The sequence below is a fragment of the Drosophila rhopaloa genome, unplaced genomic scaffold (genome assembly GCF_018152115.1).
Source record: "Drosophila rhopaloa isolate 14029-0021.01 unplaced genomic scaffold, ASM1815211v1 contig_2, whole genome shotgun sequence".
In the NCBI taxonomy this organism is placed as follows: Eukaryota; Metazoa; Arthropoda; class Insecta; order Diptera; family Drosophilidae; genus Drosophila; species Drosophila rhopaloa.
The window spans coordinates 26,788,723-26,810,472 of NW_025335083.1; the positions used below are offsets into that span (position 1 = coordinate 26,788,723).

Here is a 21,750-nt window from a genome sequence, read left to right on the forward strand (position 1 = left end):
TGTGAACGCGAGTTTATTAATTGTAACACCTGGAGGATTTTTTTCTGTAGGGCATCAGATAATGGTTTTGGGTATACCTTAATTTGGACACATTGATTGAAATATGCGGCTACATTTTTAATATTACAGTTTATTGAAAACATACGTACATTTATATACAGGTATATTGTTTTTAACGAACATTAGCACAAAATACTTAATTCACTCGATTCTCCAAAAATGTTCTTAAATTGCGACATGCAGTTTTTTCCCTTAAAATATTTTCAGCCTGACCTATTTGATTGTTATCCCTTATTATTGCATGTTGATTCCCCTTAATACTTTTGCATATTTATACCTTATATGCTAATCTACAGTTTATAGGCTTGCACATCATTGAATAAATTGAATTCAATGTTTTTTTATTTTTCGTAAAAACGGCTAAGTATTGGCAATCGTTGCGACTCATCTACCTATTTCTTGCTTTTTATTCGCGTTTTGTATATTCACTTATTTTGGGATGCTACAGAAATCTCTTCCAAACAAACTTCAACCGAATTTATAATGAGTTTGTAGCACCCATGATTGACTGCCTTTGGGTACCAATTAGATAAGACTAAACATTTAGTTTATATATTAAATTTGCCGCCACGACGTAAAATTAAAGGTAATATCTATGAAACTAAAATTTGTATGGGGTAGTGAAGAGTCATGTAAAAGAAAGTATGATTTTCCTTTTTAATAATTCAAATATATTTATAAACAAATAAAAAAACCAAGGTAAAATGTCTTTTAAAAGTTTATAAGTACTTATTTGTTTCAAAGCACCCAATTCCAACAACGTTTTGGATTGGACGAAACTTTTCTTTTCGATTTTATTGGAAAATGGGAGTATGTTTTCAAAAAGGCTTGTGCAAATCTGATAATATATAAATTTAGTTGTAACTCTTTATCACAACTTAAACGAAAAAATATATTAGCCTAATCTCTAAATGCGTTCCGCGTCTGACCATGGACTTGGTGCACCCAAATCCCATTGAATATACTATTATGTCATCGAAGGACTCGGTGCACCAAACACGCAATTTATTAGTACTTATTAGTCTACGGACTTACGCCTAATTGATTTTCGTTTATAGGGTTCCTGTTGGGATTGCGTGTGCAACTCCAATCATATTTGTATTCGGGAAATATAGGAATATACAGATAGGTTTTGAGTATTGAAGAGGGAATAAATAATTTGTAGTCATATGCTCCAAAAAATTAACTATGTTCGTTGTTTTCTTTAAAAAAATTAGCTAAAAATAATAAATATTATAACATCGTTTAACCGAGTGAATTCCGTATTTTGAGCTCGAAAAAATAGTGGTTTAAACATTTCGGCATCTTAGATTGCTGAGTGTTTCTTCTTGCCTACTGCTAGCCTAAGATTTCAATGCGCAAATGGTCCATGCGAGACTTCCGATGCTGAGTCTTACGCCGCCGGTTCTTCAACTTCATTGTCGATGCGGGAAGATCGGATTCCGGATTTTCCAGTCCAGGGATATATGTCAGGGCAAGGTTGACACGTTTTCATGTACCGGACGCCAGACTTGTGCCACAGATTACAAACCTTTGGGTTGTTGCAGCGCTTGGGCCGATCCTAATTGGTAGTCGGATTAAATTTTGTTTCTGAACCGCAACTGTTCCTCTGCGTCTTCTTACCGAATAATCGCACTGGAACGGCTGGAATGAGTTAATGCGAGACGTTGGGGTTGGATCTCGCACCCATTGGAGCGCTTGCCAGTTGGTTATGATCCACACATCCTGCATGGCGTTAATGGCGTCGAGGAACTTAATGAAGCCCTCCTTGTGGTGGGGCTGCGTAAACCAGGCAGCGTGATAGAACAGGCCGAAAGGTGCTCTATGAATAATATTGATCGATACAATTAATTTTACAAAGAAACAAGAAAGGCAAGCCAAAGCTTATGAACAAAACGCTACAGTTTTAAAGTAAATTAAAGGTTTTAGCAGACAAATTTATTAAAATATGTCCACGAAAACCCTTTATTCTCCTTAAGCCCGTTGAGTTGGGAACTGAGTGTACCTGTTCGTGGTGTAATGGCGTTCAAAGTTCTTCATAATCATCTTTGTCACACCATCCGCATCGCTGGGGTTCGAGCAGGCGTCACCCATTGAGCAGCGACCTCCGTTCAAGTCTTGCCACATGACCATGGGGACTTGCCACACCCCCGGGTAGGAGCGGGTCGGGCAGGGCGGAATCATGCAGTCGTGGAATATCTTGTAGTCCAGAGTATATGGCCAGGAGGGCGGTCGGTTCTCGTAGACGGGCATTGAGGAGTCGTAGGTAAAGTTTGAGTCGTATAGCATTTTGTACATTTTGTTTCCGCCCACCGAGAGGAAAGGAGCGCGCATCCCTCGCACATCCGACAACTTGACACCGCCGTAGGCAGCAAGGATCTCCCTCTGGCCGGCAATTTCCCGTGTCCACTTTTTCTGCGAGAACTGCTCGCCAAAGCTATGACTGTTGATAAATGTGTTTGTGGTTATTGCAAACAGATGGGGTTAAATCTTCGTTAGTTCAGCGGTGTGGTTTTATTAGGTTTGAAGATGGGGTGTTGGTGCAGTGAAATTGATATCACTAACTACATAACTACTGTGATTAAGTGCTGTCTCTATTTGTTTTGTTGCTGTGTGTTGAGTCGGGGTCCAGAATCGAGCTACATCTACTTACGAAACTGTATGCGAGGCCATTTCATGTCCATCGGCGTAGAGATTCTGCACCTGGCTGTAGTCAGTCCATTCGTGAGAGACGTAAAAAGTGGCTGTGATGGGACAGCCGTTGGGATTGACGCGTCCCTTCTCGAAAAGGTCTGTGTATAACTGCTTGTTCAAGTCATTTACGGAATCATCAAAGGTCAACAGAACGATCTGAGGGATGCTTTCAACTTGTAGGTCGCCTAGCAATGCAGATGGAATGTGGTGAAAAAATGTACAGAAAAATCCGAGCAGAAAAAACAGAGTAGAAGCTAGCAAGGAACCGATGCAGAACTATGATCGAAAGCGCTTTGCGAGGATGTGACCTTTGCTGAAGAAAGTGCTGTCCAACGCAACTTACGAAACAGTGTGGGAGGCCATCTCATGCCCTTGTGAATACAGATCCTGTACCATGCCGTAATCCGTCCACTCATGCGACAGATAAAAGGTTCCGCGCCAGGGACAACCGTTTGGATTTTTCCGCGACTTATTATTAAAGAGATCATCGTAAAGATCAATGTTTATGGTGTTGACGGCATCGTCAAACGTCATCAGTACAATTTGCGGGGTCTCCGAGGCGCTCAAGCCTCCTACACATTTGTTGGCAATCAATTTAATATTTAATTTCAAGCGCCATTGGCCATCGCCAATTCCTGCATCTGGGCTTTGATCTATTCAACCAGGCTACTACTTACCAGGTATTTCCTTGCCTCCGCAATAACAGTCTGGCAATAGGCAGACATCCTTCCGGCACTTGGCCGCCGTTTTATCAGGCGTGGGCTGTGGGTAAATGGGATCAGGGCGAGACGGAGGGTATCGGTATATATCCACAAACTCTTGTGCCTTCGATACAATGGTGCCCGATGGCTTCAGTGTGGGGCGTGTTCGTCTTAGAAAATTTAATTTACTTTAGCTGGGGCTTTGAATATCAACATTTATGCTTACGGTGGGTGAGTTCCGCGGTTCGGCGTAGAGAGTACATCTCGATCCTGATTGGCGTAAATGGCACTGCCTCGGTTTCTATTACTGTTTCTAAATACAATTTGTTTGATACATTGGTTTAGGAAATTATAGGATAACACTAGGTCGGGTCAGTAAAGAGTCGCTATTTTTAAATCGTTGAAAACAAATAGCAATAGATACGAATGAATGCAAGATTAGTTGTTCTATACACATTTGGTGATATTTGTGAGTAGCCATTACAAATTATTCCCGTTCACCAATCGAAATCCATGTGTACCATCACCGACAGAATATACAAATTTGTATCCTCCAATTTTTTGAAGATATTTAAAGTGAGAACCAAAAAGTTGTAAAGCATACTTATGTGTCACGTGTTGGGGTTTGAAGGTAATTATAGGCTGAGGAAAGACAACAATTTTTTAATTTTTGTGTAAAGACTGCAGGAACTCTAAGAAGACAGAAGATAAACAATGTAAAGTACACACAGTCTTATTAATTCTGTTGAATAGGAGAAGCTTTGAGACTTAGCGCTTCGAACCTATGTTGGAAGATGTTTCCCCTGACCATCTTTAGATAAAGGCATAAATGATTACTAGCTGCGAGCGACACACAAGCACCTACTAAATTTATGTTCGGTAAAATGTGCGAATAATTGTTTTTTAACTTGATTTCGATAGTTCAATTACTTAAAAGTACAAAAAATGTATTTACTGGCGGACACAAAGAAAATGTCTTTTAACTATTTTTGACTGCTTTTCTTTCATCAGTGCTTTAAATGTTTTAAGTGTGATTAAACACAGGACAATTCCAAGATTACAATATTATATTGTTGTACCCCTGCAGAGGGGTCAAATGTTTGATGGCATGGAGGAGATATTTCCTACCCCATAAAGTATATATAGACGAGTTGATGTAGCAATGTCCCTCCAAGCGTCTGGGCCTCTGCCCGTTTAAATGAAAACTAGTACCTCAGATTTAAGGTTATCTGAATGGAACTTTTACAAATTCTTAGAAACAATCGGGAAAATAATTAAAATGTACGCATAGACTCCGAGATATAGTAATTATATATCTTAAATATTTATGTATAGTTGTTTTATTAAGTAATACATTTTTTTAAAGCTGCAAGGGCAGTTTCCTTTCTTGTTTTAATTCTCTCATGGCACTTAAACTTCTTAGTTCTCACATAGTTGCGTTCGGATTTCTTTTTAGCCAATTGATGTGTACAGTTTAAAAATAATAAAGAAATTTTTAAGGGGTTTACTTTTACGGGCCACCACCGATATGAATACAAGGATTCCCGTGATTCGCTAACGGAATTACCAAAACTAAACCTTTACTTTTCTACTTTTTTGCAACATTTTACCCAAGGGCTAAAATTTAGTAAGTGCCTTTGTATCATTGTACAATGTCAGCAAAGAAATCAGTAATATTTAACATTACTAATACTATGATAGTATAAATAAATGTAGGTAAAATCGAATACTATTCAATAGGCGTTCGTTGTTTAGCAAAGAATACTGTGGGCACACTAGGAAGCCAACAATCAACACCAACCAAGTGGGAGTGTCTATAAATACGTAGATTAGGTGGATGTGGGTGGTAATGAGAGACTAAAGAAAGCTTGAGAACAGTACAGTACAATACAATACAGTACAGTATTGAGTGGGAGGCTATGGTTGGTTGGTTGTGTTCAAAAACAAAATTACGGTGATTCTAATAGAGAAATAATAAAGAGAGCGATAAGGAGAGTAGAGTAATGGCTGGGATCGACTGAACTTAGAAGCAATCGGTACGGGTATCTATACCTTGAAGGGATCTCGTTGCACTTGGCGTTCAGTGTGCTATCAGAGCACTTCACCGAGGCTGAGGCTGCGGCGCCATTGTGGTTGCTGGTGCTTGTTTGGTGTTGGTGGTTCTTATTGTTGGGGGCAAAGCCGAATGGGAGCTTTTGGACTTTGCCCGCTGACACTGGTGGCTGATAGGTTGAGGGGCTAGAGCCGTGCGCAGCGGCGGCAATCGACGACTTTATGACATTGTTAACCCTCGACCGCGCGCAGTGGGCGGTGTGAACGGGGAGGGTGTGGCTGTAGCGATGGTGGGGGCGGGGGCGGGTGCGGGGGTCGGAGAGACTTTTGGGCTTCTAGCAGTACTAACATCGGGGGAACTGGGGGTGGTTCTTGCAGTTGGAGGGGGTTCGGTGCTCCATGCGCTAAAAGTTGAGGCTATGGAGTACGGTTTGGCGTGGTAAGCTACTTGTCGCTCTGAAGCGTTAACAGATGCTGCAGTGGGTCGGGTTGTGATGAGTGGGGCCATCGGCGTGGTGGTAGGACGAGGCGTGGTTGTGCTCGTTTTTACAGTGGTCGTAGCCGTTGGATCCTTGGGCAAGTAAAGATGCTTGACCTCATTGACCGCCGCCTTTATTTCGGGCAATGAATATTCGTCCACGAATTGGGATGTGCCGCTCTCATCGCTGTTGCTGGTACTGTCGCTGCCGGCCAGGAACTGCCTGAGCTGTTCGAGGACGTTGGCGGACCTGAATTTCTGTGCCCGCCCGTTGGCAGATGTGATGTATCCAGCGTTCTGAAGACTTTCCGCCAGAGTTCGTTCTGCCGTTTGTTGCCGATATTTGTTAGAGTAAAGGAACTTGACAGTTGGACGGTCTGTTATCGCCACTACATGTTCGGTGGAGCTGAAGGCTATCGCGGTACTGAGCTCCTCTATGCTGTTCTGCAGCTTGCTTGGTAATGGCTGGCTAACTAAGGCCTCGGCCCGCGGCTCGTCTAGAATGCTGGCTTCGTTATCGATTGGTTTGCGCTTAAGGGACTTGCTTAAAACACTTTGGGCGCCATCAGCGGAATCCTTGGCCTGTAATGCAGCCTTGTAGGCTTCATACTTTTCCTGTGGCTTTACTGTTGGCTCGCCAAACGAAATCCGCTGATTGTTGAACACCCGAACGCGTTGGGGCTTGCGTTTCGGATACGGACTGGAATCATACCCAGCGGGCAGCCTAAATTTAGGCGCATAAGTCGTGGGCTCGTCCACGCTGTCTCCTAGACTGTTTAAAGTGGCCGCCGTGTAGCGAGAACGGCCACGGGGGCGCATGGGGGACTGCGATAGGCGGATGGGCGAAGAGACGATCACGGCAGAAGTGGTCGTTGGAGCAGCAGTTATAGTGGATGTCACTTCCGGCGGCGGTGGCTCTGTGCTAGTAGTGGTTGTGGTTGTAGTGGTGGTTCGCAGCATGCTCGGCGCAGGTCGCTGAGGACTGAATGTGCTGAGGATAGCGTCACTTACGCTGAAGTTACGAGCGTTGCCTGTCGCCATCGTGGCCAAAACATCTTGACTGGTGTTTCTTGCAGATGTGGTTATGAACAGATTCTTTGGCGGCTTTGAAGTAGTCTGGAGGAAGGGCGGAAAGACAGGTGCATTTGTTAGGCGCGGTCTAGCGGTTGTTCGCAGTTGGTGGTGCTGGTGCTGGCGATCCTCCTGGAGCAAGTTCTCCAGACTTTTGTACGGCGAGACAAAGCGCGCCGCCGGGTTGGCGGTCACGCGATTTAGACTGTCTTTGAAGTAATTGGCGCGGGCCGTATAACCCACTCCCGGTACAATATACCGTTCCGTGCTGGGCGGAGCCAAAGCCTTTTGTGTTGTTGTGGTCCTGAGAGTGCTGCTAGACCCAACATTATCGTTGGATGTGGTAGAAGCTGATGTGCTCGAACTGGTACTGGTAGTTGTGGTGGCGCTGGCGGTTGTTGGCCTATAATAGGTCTGTTGAATTGTGGGTCTTCCATTGCGCCAAATACGGAGAGGTGGCGCGTATGTTGTGGGTATAATATCCGCAAGATCCTCAGACAATTCAGTAGTTGTGCTTGTGCTTGTACTTGTGCTTAAGGGGAGACTCTTCTTTTCCGAAAAAATTGGCTCAGACGCGTTACCTTCGCTTTGGTTCTGCTCAACACGCAAACTAAAACCGTGCGATCCACTCTGCAGACTATATTGAATTGGCTTATTGGGTCGCGTTGTACTAGCTGTATCTATTTCTTCCGGCGGAGATATCACTCCACCGTTTGCCGGAATTCTAAAACTATGTGGCTCCACATCGGAAGTGATGTAGGTCTGAATACGTTTGCGTTGTGGCTCTGGTTCTTTTGAGTTTGACTCCAATGAATACCCTCTTTCGCGATACGGTATATCACTGTTTACTGAATTCAGCAAATTGCCACGCGGACTGGTGCCATAAGCGGCAGCATTGATGAAGTCCAGAAACTTAGACGAGGTGTTGGTTTCGAAGGAGCGACTCTTTGGTGGCTCGGCCGTCTGAACATGAATGTTTTGACTCTCGTCAAAGACGGTCTCAACGGGGTCCTGTTGATTACTGCCTGAGCTGTCCTTCACCAGAGGCCATTGCGTGGTCGAGGGAGGGGGAATTGGAGAAGAGGTTTGGGCGGGAACTTGGTTCGGGATTTGTTCCGGAATTGTGGACTGGCGATGGGGGTTTGTAAGGTTCTGAACGTGACGGTAGTCTGTGTTGTTTGGTCGGGACAGGCTGTGTGATACAAAGCTAGCCAGCGACTGGGCAAGACTTTGCAGTTTGGACTTGAGAAAAGGATTGGAACTATAGGTCGAGGGATTCGTGGGAGGTGTGGTGGTGTTTGGAGTACTGTAAGCTTTTGTACTAGTTGTCTTTGATTTGTTGGGAACATGTTGTTTATTTGCATGCGCTTTCGAGCTGTTGAAGAGACGTGTATTTGATTAAGTTATCACATAAGTGTTAGTAACTTATTGCTATGTGTACAGAGGACCCTATTTACCTAGCCTTTTGGTTCTCAGATTTCGAAATAATTTTTAGTTTGTGGTTATCTTTTTTTGAGTGGTCTCCCAAAAAAAGACAGCTGAAAGTTACGAATAGATACATGCTCATGCGTATTTATATTCCGCGACACCTAACGGTTATCTTATGAGTAGGTCATGCGATGGAACGATTACTTAATCACATTACAAGGAAAGGCAGAAAGTGGCTCTTATGTTCAAACAGTCAGCTGAGTTTCAGATCGTTGGCATGATGCAACACCACATCGCGAGTTCCTAACCCAAAATGACTTCTCTTATGCTGCAGATATCAGATAGCATGATTACAAAACTGTCTAACTATACTTGGCGAGTGTAGCTGTGTGTTCTGTATAATGTGTGCCAAATTTTCAAGATCGATGCAGAAATGAGAGCTTACAATGTATAAATAAAGAATATAAATAATAATAAAGCCATGTAATAACTGAGTTGCAATTAGCGAGCGGCTGGCAGAGAGACTTTAGTTCAAACGATGTTTCAGGGAGCTTCTGCAATGACTAGTGAAAATACCTTGCTAGTTTTGTTGTTGGTGGTGAAAATGGTGTTGTTGTGGTCTTTGTGACCTTAACAGTTTGTGTGGTGGTGGTGTAACTCTTGGTTGGTCTTCTGCTGGGTGGCGGAGTCGATATTGTGTTCTGAGATCGTTTCAGAGGCGCGATTGTGGTCTTGCCGGTAGGAGCCACAACATTGGCTATAAGGTCGTAGTCATCCGTATCGGCTTGGGTCTTGGACTTAGCTCCAGTCAGTATGCGCTGGTTCTGATCATAGTCCTCTACCGACCCGTAAGCGTACTCGGCGGAACTGGAGTAGCTGTAGTCCGCAGGCCCGAGCTTCGGAGGATCTGGTGTGGTAAGCGTGTCGTAGTAAGTGCGAGCATCGGGAGGCAAGACAGACGTCGTCGTGGAGGGGGCGCTCGAAGGAGTGGGCCGGGATTCCAGCCTTTGTATGGCTACCTGTTCCAGTCTGATAGATAAATGTATTGGGTGTATACGTATTGGTTGGCAGTAGTGTCTAAATTTTGATGCGGTGTGTGACTGTTTGTGATTGTGTAGTTGTATGTTTGGGGTTAGGGCTCTAACTAGTTTTGGGGAAACGAGGTCTAGGGGAAACTCTTCAGTGCAGGTGCGCTAAAATGCTCTGCGACGCTGACTGTTTCTGTGTGGGTGAGATCTTTCGAGTTTTTCTATGAGATGCTCCCATTTTGATAAATGATGCTGTGTTAAGGCATGTGGTCAATATTACTTACCTCTGTGGCGAACGTGTCGACTGATCGTACACATTTTCCTGCTCGATCTACAAAGACAATTAAATAAATTAATTGTAAATACCTTGGAAGTAAACATTTTTAAGGTCTGTCAAACTGTTAATATATCAATACCGGGTTCCCCCTTACCTGTGCATTAATGTCCTCATCGTAGTCTGATGAGTAGGTCAAAGTCGGCTGGTTGCCGTAAGACGTCTTCTGAGGCGGCGTCGGGGTAGCCGAAAGTTCTAGAGGGCGGTAGGTTGAGAGTGGCTGCTGTTGGCGCACTGTTGGTTGATACTGGGGGGCAACTGGCTGCTGCTGCTCCTGTTGCTGCTGATACTCTATATCCCTATATAAATCGATATCGTCGTCGTAAACAGAATAAAAGGATGAATCATAGGGATGTGGTGGGGCTTGTGCCCGCTGCTGATGTTGTTGTTGTTGCGGTTGCGCTTGTTGGAATGGTGTTGGTTGTAGCTGTGGTTGTTGCTGCTGCTGTTGTTGCTGCGGTGGTTGGTAGCCGCCCCCCCCATGATTAAATATGGATGCATTGTAGAAGTTACGATTCTGGTCTAACTGTGGCAGTGGAGCTTGTGACGTGGGTTGTACAAATATATTAGCGGGTTCCGGCGCCCCTAGCGATGACGGTGAGGATGACTCAGCTCTGTACACGTTGTTGTTTTGGTTGTTAAAGATGGTTTGGGTGTGGTAGTGTTGTTGTGTATGTGGCGGAGATTATTTACATTGGCAAAAATTCACAGCAATTAAATGGGTTGATTATGAAGAAACAATGGTGATTTGTTCGTAAACAGGAGAGAAAAATGTAAAACGAGATCAAAAACAATTCAATTAATTAAACAAAATAATGGATACCAAAGATGGAAAGATAGCACAGATATGGAAGGGGTAGCATAGAAAATTAGCTAGGGTTAGCGTTAAGGTTAGAGTTATAGTTAGAGTTAAAGTAGCCAAGTCCATTTGTTTAGTCAACTGTACAGCTTTGGTAAGTTCGATCAGTGGGTACGCTTAGCAACGGGTCTAAACGTAGGCATATAAACAGTATTGCCGCCAAGTGGGCGGTCTGGCGTGGAATATGTACATAGAACGCTTGTTTTCTTGTATTCATTGATATCTTGTGTATCTGTGTAGCGGCACAATGTAATTCAACTATCAGGGAGTTGCCTCGGATCGTATAGCTACCTGTGTCTGTCTGCACCTGAACCGACATGTATAGAGTTCAGTTGCAAGCCGCCCAGGTTGCTCTGCTTGCTGGAGTCTAAAACAACGGGGCCATTGTCGGTGAGGTTTCTTGTGTTTGGTTGTCCCTGAACCGACGACATCGTCATCCATTTTTGTTGTCCCCGCGTACGCGGTCTCGTTGTATATCGCACTCGAGTTGTTGGCTGCACAGTGCTGGAGGAGATTGTGCTTGGATTGTAAGTCGGACGCAAGATGCTTGGGGTCGTGGGTACTCGTGTACTGTTACTGGTATGGGACGTGTTAGACTCCGAGAGCTGCGGCAGCCGCTGCTTCAGTTCTTGAAAGATGTCGCTGGGAAAGCTGAGGAACGATGGCACGCCAGCCTCTGCACTTGGTTGGTTCAGCTGCGAGAAGTTGGGGAACGGACGGCGGGTTGTCGTAGCTTCCAGAAAGCCCGTCTGGAAGTTTGGACGCCCTCTTGTCGGAGACTCAGAGACGGGGATGGCTGCGCCCATTTGTGGGCGCGGAGGTGCCATGGTCTCGGACATGGGCATGTAAGGAGGCATTTGCGACGGAGGCAGTATGTCCTTATCCTCCTCCTCTTCGTAGTCCTCGTCATAATAGTCGATGCTTTCGACCGTCGTGGTGGTCGGCACTCGCAGAGTGCTGGTTGATGTGCTGGAGACAGGACTTTGGCTTGAAGCCTGATTGTTGATTTGGTTCTGTATGCCCTTGACGAAGTTCTCGTAGCCCTTGAGAGCTCTTGTTGTGGACGGAGTAACAGGCGTGGGCACTGTCGGTTTGGCTCTCAGGCGAGTTTTGGGCGTCGGTGGACTTGACGTGGTCGGAATCTGAGTTGTAGTGATTGAGCTGCTAGTTGAACTGGTACTGGTTGTTACAGGACGGCGGAGAACCGTGTTGCGCAGGTGGCCATTTACATTCCCATTCCCGATACTGCTGACCTGCTTGAAATACTTCATCAACGGATTTACGGACGGGTTAACACTGGCCAGATCACTGGCCTTAAGATTGGCCATAAACTCGTGGATATTGAATTGAAAGTTGGTCGGCTTAGACTTCGGCGTAGTCGTGGTCACGTCGCGCAGCGGCGGCTCTGTTGTGCTGATTGATTTGGTAAAGGTCTGGTAGGATTCTGGCATAGTGTTGTTGCTGGCGTAGCTAATTCCCACAGGCAAGTGCGAAAAGTCCCGAAACGGGACCTGCTGTAAACTATTGGGCCTATTGTATGCCAAATTCGGGGCCGACACCACGTTTATGCTCTGAGTCACCTGCAGCGGCGTAACTGGAGGCCTTACTTTGGTAGCCGCGTGCCCAATCTGGTTCGGAGTGGCAGTGCTAAAGATTCCCTTCATCTTCTGGTTGGCAACAATGTTGTACTGAAAGTAGTTGCTCTCCGTCGTGCTGCGCTGTCCCTCGGCAGAGCCAATGCTGTATTGGGAGACCACCTTACCGGGATAGTTTGCGGTGTAGGGTGCATGGTCCGGCTTCTGGTTGTTGTAGAACCCACCCATGGTGCTGTACTGGCCGTTTGGAGTCACCTGGTGTGCGGGCTTGGAAGGGTCTACGGGGGAGTAGTAGGCAAAGGGAGTATGCGGGGTGGTGCCGGCTGTGGGCACGAATGTGGTTCCTGATGCGGGGGCCGGGCTCTCCGGCTGATTGTCCAGATGGAAGTAGGCGAAGTTTTCCGCTTGCAGATGCTTGCGCCGCTCCTTCAGCTCCTTCAGCTGCTGTATCAGGTAGGGGAGCAGGTCGCCCGCACTGGAGTGCTGCTGTTGGTTATTGGGGGGTCGCTGATTGCTCAGACCTGTGCCTGCCGCCCCATAGTAGCTCCCTGCAATAGGGCGAAAGTCGTCCTCCAACGGCGGCGGAGGCAACGACAGATTATAGCCGGTGTAGACCACTTTGGGCTTTTGCTGGGGGAGGGACCCAGCGGGAGCTAACTGCTGCTGCTGCTGCTGGTGCTGATAGACTTGGTAGCCGGGACTAAGCTGATTATAGTTGTGGCTACCGTGAGGGTGGGCATGTGCAGGATTGGGCGGGGTAAGGTATGGATTGTAACTTCCAAAGCTATAGCCTGTTTGCTGGGAGTACTGTGGGGGAGAGGGCGCGTCGATGGCGCGGTAGTTTGGTCCCGGCCACTTAGATAAAGCTTGTTGGATGGGTCGCAGTTGGCGGGACCGCCTCTTTGACTCCCCCATGGCTACATCACCCTCGTCTCCATATCCGTCTACTGGTTCGCCGTCTTCGTCGGCAGCCTGTTCGTACGCAAACTCCATGGCGGTCTCCCCTTTTGGCTGACTGATCTTCGAGGAGTACTTCCGGGGCTTAGAGATGGCCTGAGCTGCTTCGTCAGAGCGTTCTTTTGAGTTGTTGGAGCTGTTTGAGGTCTCACTACTAACCGAAAGTGTGCCGAAGCTATCTGGCTCCGCCACTTCACTCGAAGTGATCGAGTCAGTGGGATTCTCGGGTTCTGAAGGCTCTTTGGGAGGATTTTCCGAGACCTGCGCGCTAAGGTCGCGGCGTTTGCGCCGCCTATCTTCATCGAGTCTGTTGTGGGACAGTTCGTATTCGAGCGTCTGGTCGTCGTCCAAGCTTTCGCTGTTTGTGTACAGTGATTTCCCAAAAGCGGTATGGTTGTCCGGATTATGAGGTCGGCGTGTCGTCGTGTCGGTGTCGGTTGGAGCAAGATAAAGAGATGGTGCAGTATGCGATGTATGAGAGAAAAGAGCATGTAATACGATGAATTGCACAGAATTTTGACTTGATTTAGCATCAGTAAAGTAGTTTAAAAAATTGGAAAGCGACGATAGATGTGAAATGAGCTACTTGCAGCAGGGATGACGGCTTACCTGTAGGCCGTTCCAAAGGCGTACGATCCGATCTTGCCAGCTTGGGGAATGGCATTGATACTGGCCTGGTGGATGATACCGTCGCGATCGCGCTGCACCTGGCTAACGGTACTGGGCTGGCCCCGATACACTCTCTGCTGACGATCGGACTCCTCTTCTTCTACCGGCGGCAACGTCTCCTGAGCTTCGGCGTACAGCTAAACAAATAAGGTACATATGTGTGTTGTTTTTGTAAGAGCGTTATATGACTTTGTTGTTTATTCTTCAAATAATAATAATACAATTTAAAGTCCTTAGAAAATCAAGAAGTCTGTTGTTTTTTTTGAAAAAAAAAATTTACTTTAATTAGTTTTGAATCTATACTAAATCGGCAGTGTATAAATTCTTTTGTGTGTTTTCAATAACATAATATTATAACATAATATTATAAATTACAGTATTGCGCTTCATAACTTATCTTCAATATTAATGAATTGTTATTAGCCTATGCAATATACATTCCCAAGTCAAGACGCAAGACTGTCCCAAACTCACCTTTGCAATTTCCTCCTGGGAGTCAATCAGTGGTTTGGGTTGTCCCCGCGACGTAATCACTGGGTTAGGTGGCACTCGCAGCGCCGGTGGCGGAGGAGGTACGTGCTGCACCTGCGCCTGGATCACCTGCGGCGGAGAGCGGTGGTACTGTGGCGCCACCGTTGGCGCCTTTTGCGTGCCGCCCTGGCTGCCAAAAGCGGCCCCAAAGCGCACTCGGCTGGGCACGTGCTGCTGCTGCTGCGCCTGGGTGTGCGTCTGGCTCTGGCTCTCGATCTGGGAACGTGCGGGGTCGCGCTCCGAGGATGTGTCCACCAACTCGCAGCCCACGTTGCGGGGCCAGTCGCAGGTCTGCAGCTCGTGCGAGTACATCAGGCCGCCCGTGCAGCTCTCGAGCAGAGCTCCTCCGAAGACGCACACGTAGTACTGGGTGCAGTCCGAGGGGTGCGGGTAGTAGCCGAACTCCTCGGGGCAGTCGAAGCTAAGGCCATTGGAGCTGGTGGGCTTGACGTTGGTGCCAAAGCTGCGGGAGCTGGTTACACGTGAGGCTCGTTTGCCTTGTGCCTCTGTGAGTTCTGCAAAAAAAAAGGCCATATAGAGATATATTTGTATATTTCGTACTTTCTGAAGCTAAAGTTGCCAGAATCCCAGATTATCGAACCAAATAGGTGTTTCCAAGGGAAAGGGGACAATGGTAGCAGCTGTCGCAGCTTTAGCTGCGCTCAGAAAGCCACTACTGGGCACAGGTTGTGAATAGACCAGTCACGGTTTTATTGCACTTTTGATAGATTTTTCTAGTCATGCAAATAAGTATGTATTTCTTTGCAGATATAACACATTGCAGAGTTTTTTTTGGACATTGTTCGTTGGCTTGACCTTCTCAAAAGCAACCAAATACCACATGCCATAAAAATCCAAGCTGTATGTATAATAACAGAAGCTAATATTAGGAGTTATACGCAGAGAATTCTGGACGTTTTATAGTTTAGACTAGGATATAAGAGCTAAGTTTAAGTCACAAAATAATGGCCAAAACATTCAAGTTTTATTGTCAAGCTCGACTTAAATTGGTACAGGGTATGCATGCACAAAGCTGTTATCGCAGCAAGCGGTTAAGTCCGTTTTTATCACCATGGCCCAGTTTTAATACAGTCTGAACGGTTTATTCAAAGTTTATTCCCCTCAAATTATCCCATATGAACGTTTGCCGTTCAATGGCGTTATTTGTCGCGTTTTGGCACTCAACGCCAGAATGTTAATTGGGGAACGCCGCCTGCCCATGAGCAGAAGAAATAACGGCGCATGTGGTTGCATAATATTTGGAAAATATTGCCATTATGGCAATCTACATCGCCAGCATCCGAACCCAAAAACTTTAGACCAAAACTGTGGTTACGCTGAATCAGACATCAAATGGTGACAATTCGTTGGAAAAAAGTTTTAATTATAAAAACGTGCCGTTTTGCTTCAGAAAGGTAACTGCACCCAAATAAGCGCTGACCTCAAAGCCCGGTGCTCAAGACGGAATTAGTGTGGCTCCTTCGTCGGGGAAGTTGGCAGCTAACCGAAACCCCCATTTGGAGTGAACAAAGCCCAACTAAAAAATACAACTGATTACGTCGAACAATTGGCTCAATTTAAATTCAGTTGAAATCAGTTCTTAGCAATCAAATTCATTGCAGCTTAAACGCAGCACAAACAAAGTCAAGTAAGGCTGCTTGAAAACAACTGGCCGACCGATTGCAATTATTTTATTGACGCCTTGATATTTTATTACTTGGCCAGCTTTAGAAGCAAATTACTTTAAACCTTTAAAATATTGCATAATAAGCCAGCCTAAGAAACTTATTTTTATACCCTTGCAGAGGGTAATATAATTTTGGTCAAAAGTGTGCAACGCAGTGAAGGAGACATCTCCGACCCTACAAAGTATATATATTCTTGATCAGGATCACCTCCTGAGTTGATATAAGCATGTCCGTCTGTCCGTCTGTCTGCTTCTGCGCGAACTAGTCTCTCAGTTTTAAAGATATCGAATTGAAACTTTGCACACACCCTTCTTTCTCTTGCACGCAGTATATAAGGCGGAACGGCCGATATCGGCCGACAATATCCTATAGCTGCCATATAACTGATTGATCGGAAATGCCATAACTTTGGTGTTTTTAAAGTTAGGAAGTTGGGATTTTTAAGAATGCATCATATGAATAATTTTGGAGAATATAATTTACAGAATATTCTGCAAGGGTATTTAAACTTCGGCTCCGTCCGAAGTTAGCTTTCCTTTCTTGTTTAGTTTCCATTTAAATCCATTTTTCTTCGAATTTCAAAATTTTTTTATCTTTGTCACGGCGCTGCATTAATTTGTGTATTTAATGACGATATTTTACGTTAAACCTTGCTGAAATTTTTATAACTAATTTTAGGTTAATCATATATCAACAAAAATTGCATTTCCCTACCTTTCAATCTAGTGAGTTTTATAAAGTAACCCTAATTAACAGAAAAAAGCCAGTACCACAAACAATGTATTTTTACATTCGCTTTTTTGTTTAATTTTGTTTAATCGATCGATTATTTGCTAGTCATATAGTCCGATAAGACCTATTCCCAAGGCCCATTATAATTGGGCGTAGATGATTTGCACACTAAGCTGGAACTTTGCCAAATAATGGAGAGAGGATTCTGATTCGAGATCCGAAGAAAATTCAGTGCAGATAAGTTGTCGCATGTCGGAGGGCAAGTAACTTTCACGTGGTGTGTTTGTCCGTAATTGTGTCAAGGCTCTGTGAGGGGATCTAGTTTGCATGCAACAGAGACGGCACTTCACAAATTATGCAATTAGAGCGCAAAGACGTCGCACTCCGTTTCCCCGTCTCCGTAGGTAGAGCCCCATGGCGAATATTTGCTAGAGTGTGCTACATTGACCGAGTCTGAGTGACTGATATACGGCGGTGGCGCGCAATGAAAGTCAATCACGTGCCAATGGCAATTGACCATGCAAGGGCCTAGACCTGCCATCATCATGGAAGACATTTGTATTAGGCCGCCCACACTTGGCAGGCCGTCGTGGATTGTTTGTGCTGGCCTGGTCGTTGCTTGTTATTGCGTTTGTTCGACTTTCTGCTCCAATAAACACTACGAATATGTACGCTCCGACATTACAAGTGAGCTAAAGTTAATGCTGATACCGGGGCTAGAGCCGAAGTGGTCGGTAAGTCTGAGGCTTGACTTGACTTGACTGCTCTGTTGTTATGCAACGCGCAGTAATACGACCATAAACCTGATTGGTTTTGTTTGGCGTTTGTCATTTGCATTGCCTCCACTTGTTGGTCCATGAGTAAATCGAATTACACGCTTTGTCTTAAAGCAAAGAATACACTTGGGCATGGATATCAATGCCCCGAGCCAGAGCAGAAGCATCGTTTGTCTTGGCCGATGACACTTTGCCACTAACATCAAGCTATATAATAAGAAGCGAATCGAACGCTTTACAATTCAGATCCATCGGGCAGCATGGCCTTTTCGTGTGGTGTGCTCAAAGTGCACTCAACCAACAACTTCTCAGCCATAAAGCGCGGTTTGATGAGCAACTTGACTTTCATGTCAGTCGGAAGCGGCAATAAAACATGGCACTCACGGCACTTTGGCAAAACTGCCGGTTCGGTAAACTTCGTAGATAAATAAGTATCGGATTGGACAACTTGCTGAAGATCAGCGTGAGGCATTTTATTACCAATATATTTGGATGCCGCTGCTTGAAAGATGCCTAACATTTAAAAGCAATAAAAGTGTCGTCTCTCTGAGCGTTGAATATTTATAGGCAACCCTGTGCGGTGTAAGGGGATGCTAGGTCTAAGTTAAAGATTTCATACCCATACGATATCAAGGCGTTAATTTATGTAAAGCACCATTTGTTTAATATCTCTTTGAGCCATTGATGAGTGATAATCCCAGGCCCAGGCTGCATCTGCGATGTGTCACCGTTTTTTGACCCAAAAGCCGTTAAGTCGTAAGTTGGATTGTCGAGGCGGCATTTCAACACTGCCTTCGACTTATTTAAAGCCATAAAATTGGCAACCGCCAAAAGCATGGCCAAATTTAGACAAATGGCGCGAAGCATTGCACTAATTGCCACCTCGTTTGGCAGCGTCGGATGCAGTCTCGAGATCTGATTTATGTCGACCGTAATGGTTGTTAGGGCAAACATAATAGGGCCTTCAAATTTATCGGTTTAGTCAAGTTACGTAAGTTTTTTTAAAATATCTACGCATTAAGAAATTACACCGCTTAAAAAATCAATCTAAATTAATTAATTTATTTCTAAAGCAAAATTGTGTAAAAACGTTATGGTTCTTGTTGTTTTATGTGATTCCTAGAGAGTACCTTTCTCTTTTTAAGTTCAAACTTATTAAATTAATTTAAACCAGCATGAAAGTTGTCTAGTTCGTAAACTGTCATTTACCCAGTAGTAAAGTTTCTGCCTACCTGACTGCTTCAATTGATAGCTTAATTTCTTTTTCGCGTGGCTCGCGTTTGAACTTTTAATTAAACTTGGCTGGCCAACAGAGAGCACCCGGCAAGTTTGTTGCCTAAGTCTTTCGATACGCAGGGTGCGGTCCGCAATTCAACGCGCACGCTCAGCGCACCCGCAAGACGGAAATACAAATCATTGGTTGCTGGCTGACTGGTGGGCTTTCGTTTGTTTTCATTTTCAATCGACTGCCCAAATCAATGGATGGAGGCGTAGCGCCAGACCTCGAACACCCCATTGGCTTGTTGCATTCCGACATTTCCCCTCTTACGGAATTTAGCCCAGCTGACCACAAGTACTGACATTCGCTTTGCATGCACACACAGCAGCGAGGAATCAGTTTCGATTACAGTCAAGCTTTTCCTTTCTAAAGGAATAGTCTCCACTGTCAGCTACACTTCCTGCTAGCAGGCTTTGCGAACGACTAACGAGTTCACTCTTCCCGTAGTTTTTCCCTGGTCTCTACATGGGCTAAAACCGGCTTTCCTGGATCCCTGACTATGTATTTAATAAACACTGAAGTGTTTTAAAAAGAACTTTCAATCTTAGCTTATGTGCCGTAGAATGGCCAGATTAAATCAATGGTAGCTTTATTTGCAAAAGCTCTAAAAATTTATTTAAAAATTCTCATCTGGGATCAAGGCCTTCTGCTGCCTACAATCCGACAAAGAAAGTTAAGAGTGTGTTTCACAATTTAATGGCTTAATAGATAGTAACCTTCAGAATCATGGATTGTTCTTCAGGCAGACGGGAAATTTTGTATGCCATCGAAATTAACCAATTTCGATTTCAGCGTTCAGTGCATGACAGATTTAGGGGACTTGTAGTCAGAGATAGCAAGTCAGAGATAGCAAGAAGTAAAAATGAAATAATCGCCATGAGCAGCAGTCGGCGGTACCTATTTTCGAGAGTACCACAAAACAGGAAATATGCAGCACTTACTCTTGCCTCATGCCTCTTGCCCGGTTGCTTTCCTTTTCGTGGCTGTGGGCCACATTCAAATAAGTGGAGCTCTGGCCTGAAGAGCTTTTCGGCTGTTATGTAACTAGTCTATCGACTGGCTTTGTGTTGCCACACACACAATCGAAAATGTACATTCGGCTGTGACTCTGCTGTGGCTGGTTTTTCCTCCCAACTTTTTTAGGGGAGAATGCTCCAATTTGCTGGCCAAGCAAAGGCTTTGTCGGCTTTGAGCCAATAAGACTTTCTTCGCACACTTTCAAACTCCGAAGTCAACAAAGTACGCTGGTAGAAGGGGGTTTATGTGTTAACTCCCGAGTCTAGTTGGGCTGGAACTGAGTGCTTAGCTTGGGCTCCTGGTTAAAATATCCCTTATCGCCATTTAATGACTGTTGGCCTCAACCTGGTTATTCGGTTATTCAGCCAACTTAATTTACAATCTCTTGGTGCTCGTAATCCTTGAAGTTGAATTCGAGAAATTAACAAAAGCTTTCTCGACCGCTAATCAAGCCAATATAATACAGTTTGGTTTTGGGCCGCTCTAGTTGATCAGTTTAGTCATATTGAACGTCTACCTGTATATATCAACGGGCATGCACGCAATCGATTTGACTTTCGGGGCTCGTAGCAGAGCTTAAAGTGAACGCAGCAGCGGCCAGTCTGTGTACTCGTTATGGCTGGCAATATGACACTTGTGGCACACGATTTTATAAACTTTTCAAAATGTTACTTGGCAGCAAACTTTCAAATAATTTTCAAAATATGGTTGTCTCTCCTGATGTCTGGTGCTGTTTATTATTATCTTGGTCAGCTCTGAAGTCTGCAGGATTGAGAATACAAAGTCGGAAACCTTTAGAGTATATTTCTGGGCAGTTCTAGGGATTTTTAACGGCCACATTCCTGTTCATAGTTTTACATTTAAGTTGACCGAAAGTGAATGCTGGCCAGCCTGGGCGACAAAAAAACTCAAGAAAACGGCACGAAAGTGGGTCAAGCCGAGAATGTTGCATAACCGTCAGACACACAACACGGCACTCACCACTGAGACATTCATGATAGTTGCACTGTGTATGTTAGTATCTGAGATCTTTTTGCTAGTGGCATCAACTAGAGCACTCGACGGCAAGTCGCTGCCGACAACGTTGTGGCGCAAGACTCGCTCCGAGCCACGCCTACTTTAAAATCGATTACTTTCGCTTGCTGCAACTGCAGCCAGTCGATTTATGTGCTGGGTAATGTCCGCGGTTCGTGTGTCGCATTGGCAAAAAGGCAGCAATAGTCGAGTGTGCTCTGTACTAGCTAACCGCAGTCCAAAACGGGGAAGGAGACTTGGCCAACAGTTCAGGTTGGGCGGTGACAGTCTGCAGTCTAGGTAGAGCGGTTTTTGGGTGCTACCTCGAAATGGGAATGGAAGCTCGGGTAGCGAGATCGCGATAGCAACGCGTGATTTGCTCCACAAACACGAAACTGATTTTGATGTTGTAAAACGCTCCTAGGGCGATCTGCATTGTTGCGTTGCGTTGTGAAGTACATGACGCCAGTTTGTTTTCCTCACAGTCACGGCTGACGCTCCAAGTTACATTTCAATGGATTTGTTTCTACTGGCCGGGCTTGCAACATTTTTAGGAAATCGATTTGTACGCTTAACCTTATATATCTCGAGTTCCCCAAATTATCAAGCTTGTACGGTACGCCCATATAATGCCGATTTGAAGTTTACCTTGACCGCGGCGCCTCTTGTTGATAGCTAGGAGCCAGTCTAGCATCCCATCTTGTGTCTGTGGAGGTCATGGACTATCCCGCGCCTCCAACAAAGAAAACAAGGGAAACGACGAAGTGGGCGATGTCAGTAACAATTT

The 21,750-nt window shown here is 45.1% G+C and overlaps 1 protein-coding gene across 14 annotated transcripts in view; it reads right to left on the reverse strand.

Moving 5' to 3' along the window:
- Window positions 1–110: 110 nt before the first annotated feature.
- LOC108044734 (mucin-5AC) overlaps window positions 111–21,750 on the reverse strand; it is a 66,928-nt gene continuing 45,288 nt past the window's right edge. For 2 of the 14 annotated variants that reach the window (XM_017123848.2, XM_044460072.1), the window contains 7 exons: window positions 14,401–14,972; window positions 13,867–14,063; window positions 10,997–13,615; window positions 9,944–10,460; window positions 9,797–9,843; window positions 9,061–9,513; window positions 5,647–8,431 (listed from right to left, as the gene is read on the reverse strand). In XM_017123848.2, coding sequence (XP_016979337.2) covers window positions 5,728–8,431; window positions 9,061–9,513; window positions 9,797–9,843; window positions 9,944–10,460; window positions 10,997–13,615; window positions 13,867–14,063; window positions 14,401–14,972 — 7,109 coding nt within the window. In that variant the 3' untranslated portion in view covers window positions 5,647–5,727. Of the gene's footprint in view, window positions 1,622–1,683; window positions 1,883–2,065; window positions 2,504–2,713; window positions 2,940–3,431; window positions 3,626–3,681; window positions 3,769–5,639; window positions 8,432–9,060; window positions 9,514–9,796; window positions 9,844–9,943; window positions 10,461–10,996; window positions 13,616–13,866; window positions 14,064–14,400; window positions 14,973–21,750 lie in introns of those variants that run through there. The other 12 variants (XM_017123852.2, XM_017123850.2, XM_017123853.2 and 9 more) reach the window with 12 other exon arrangements.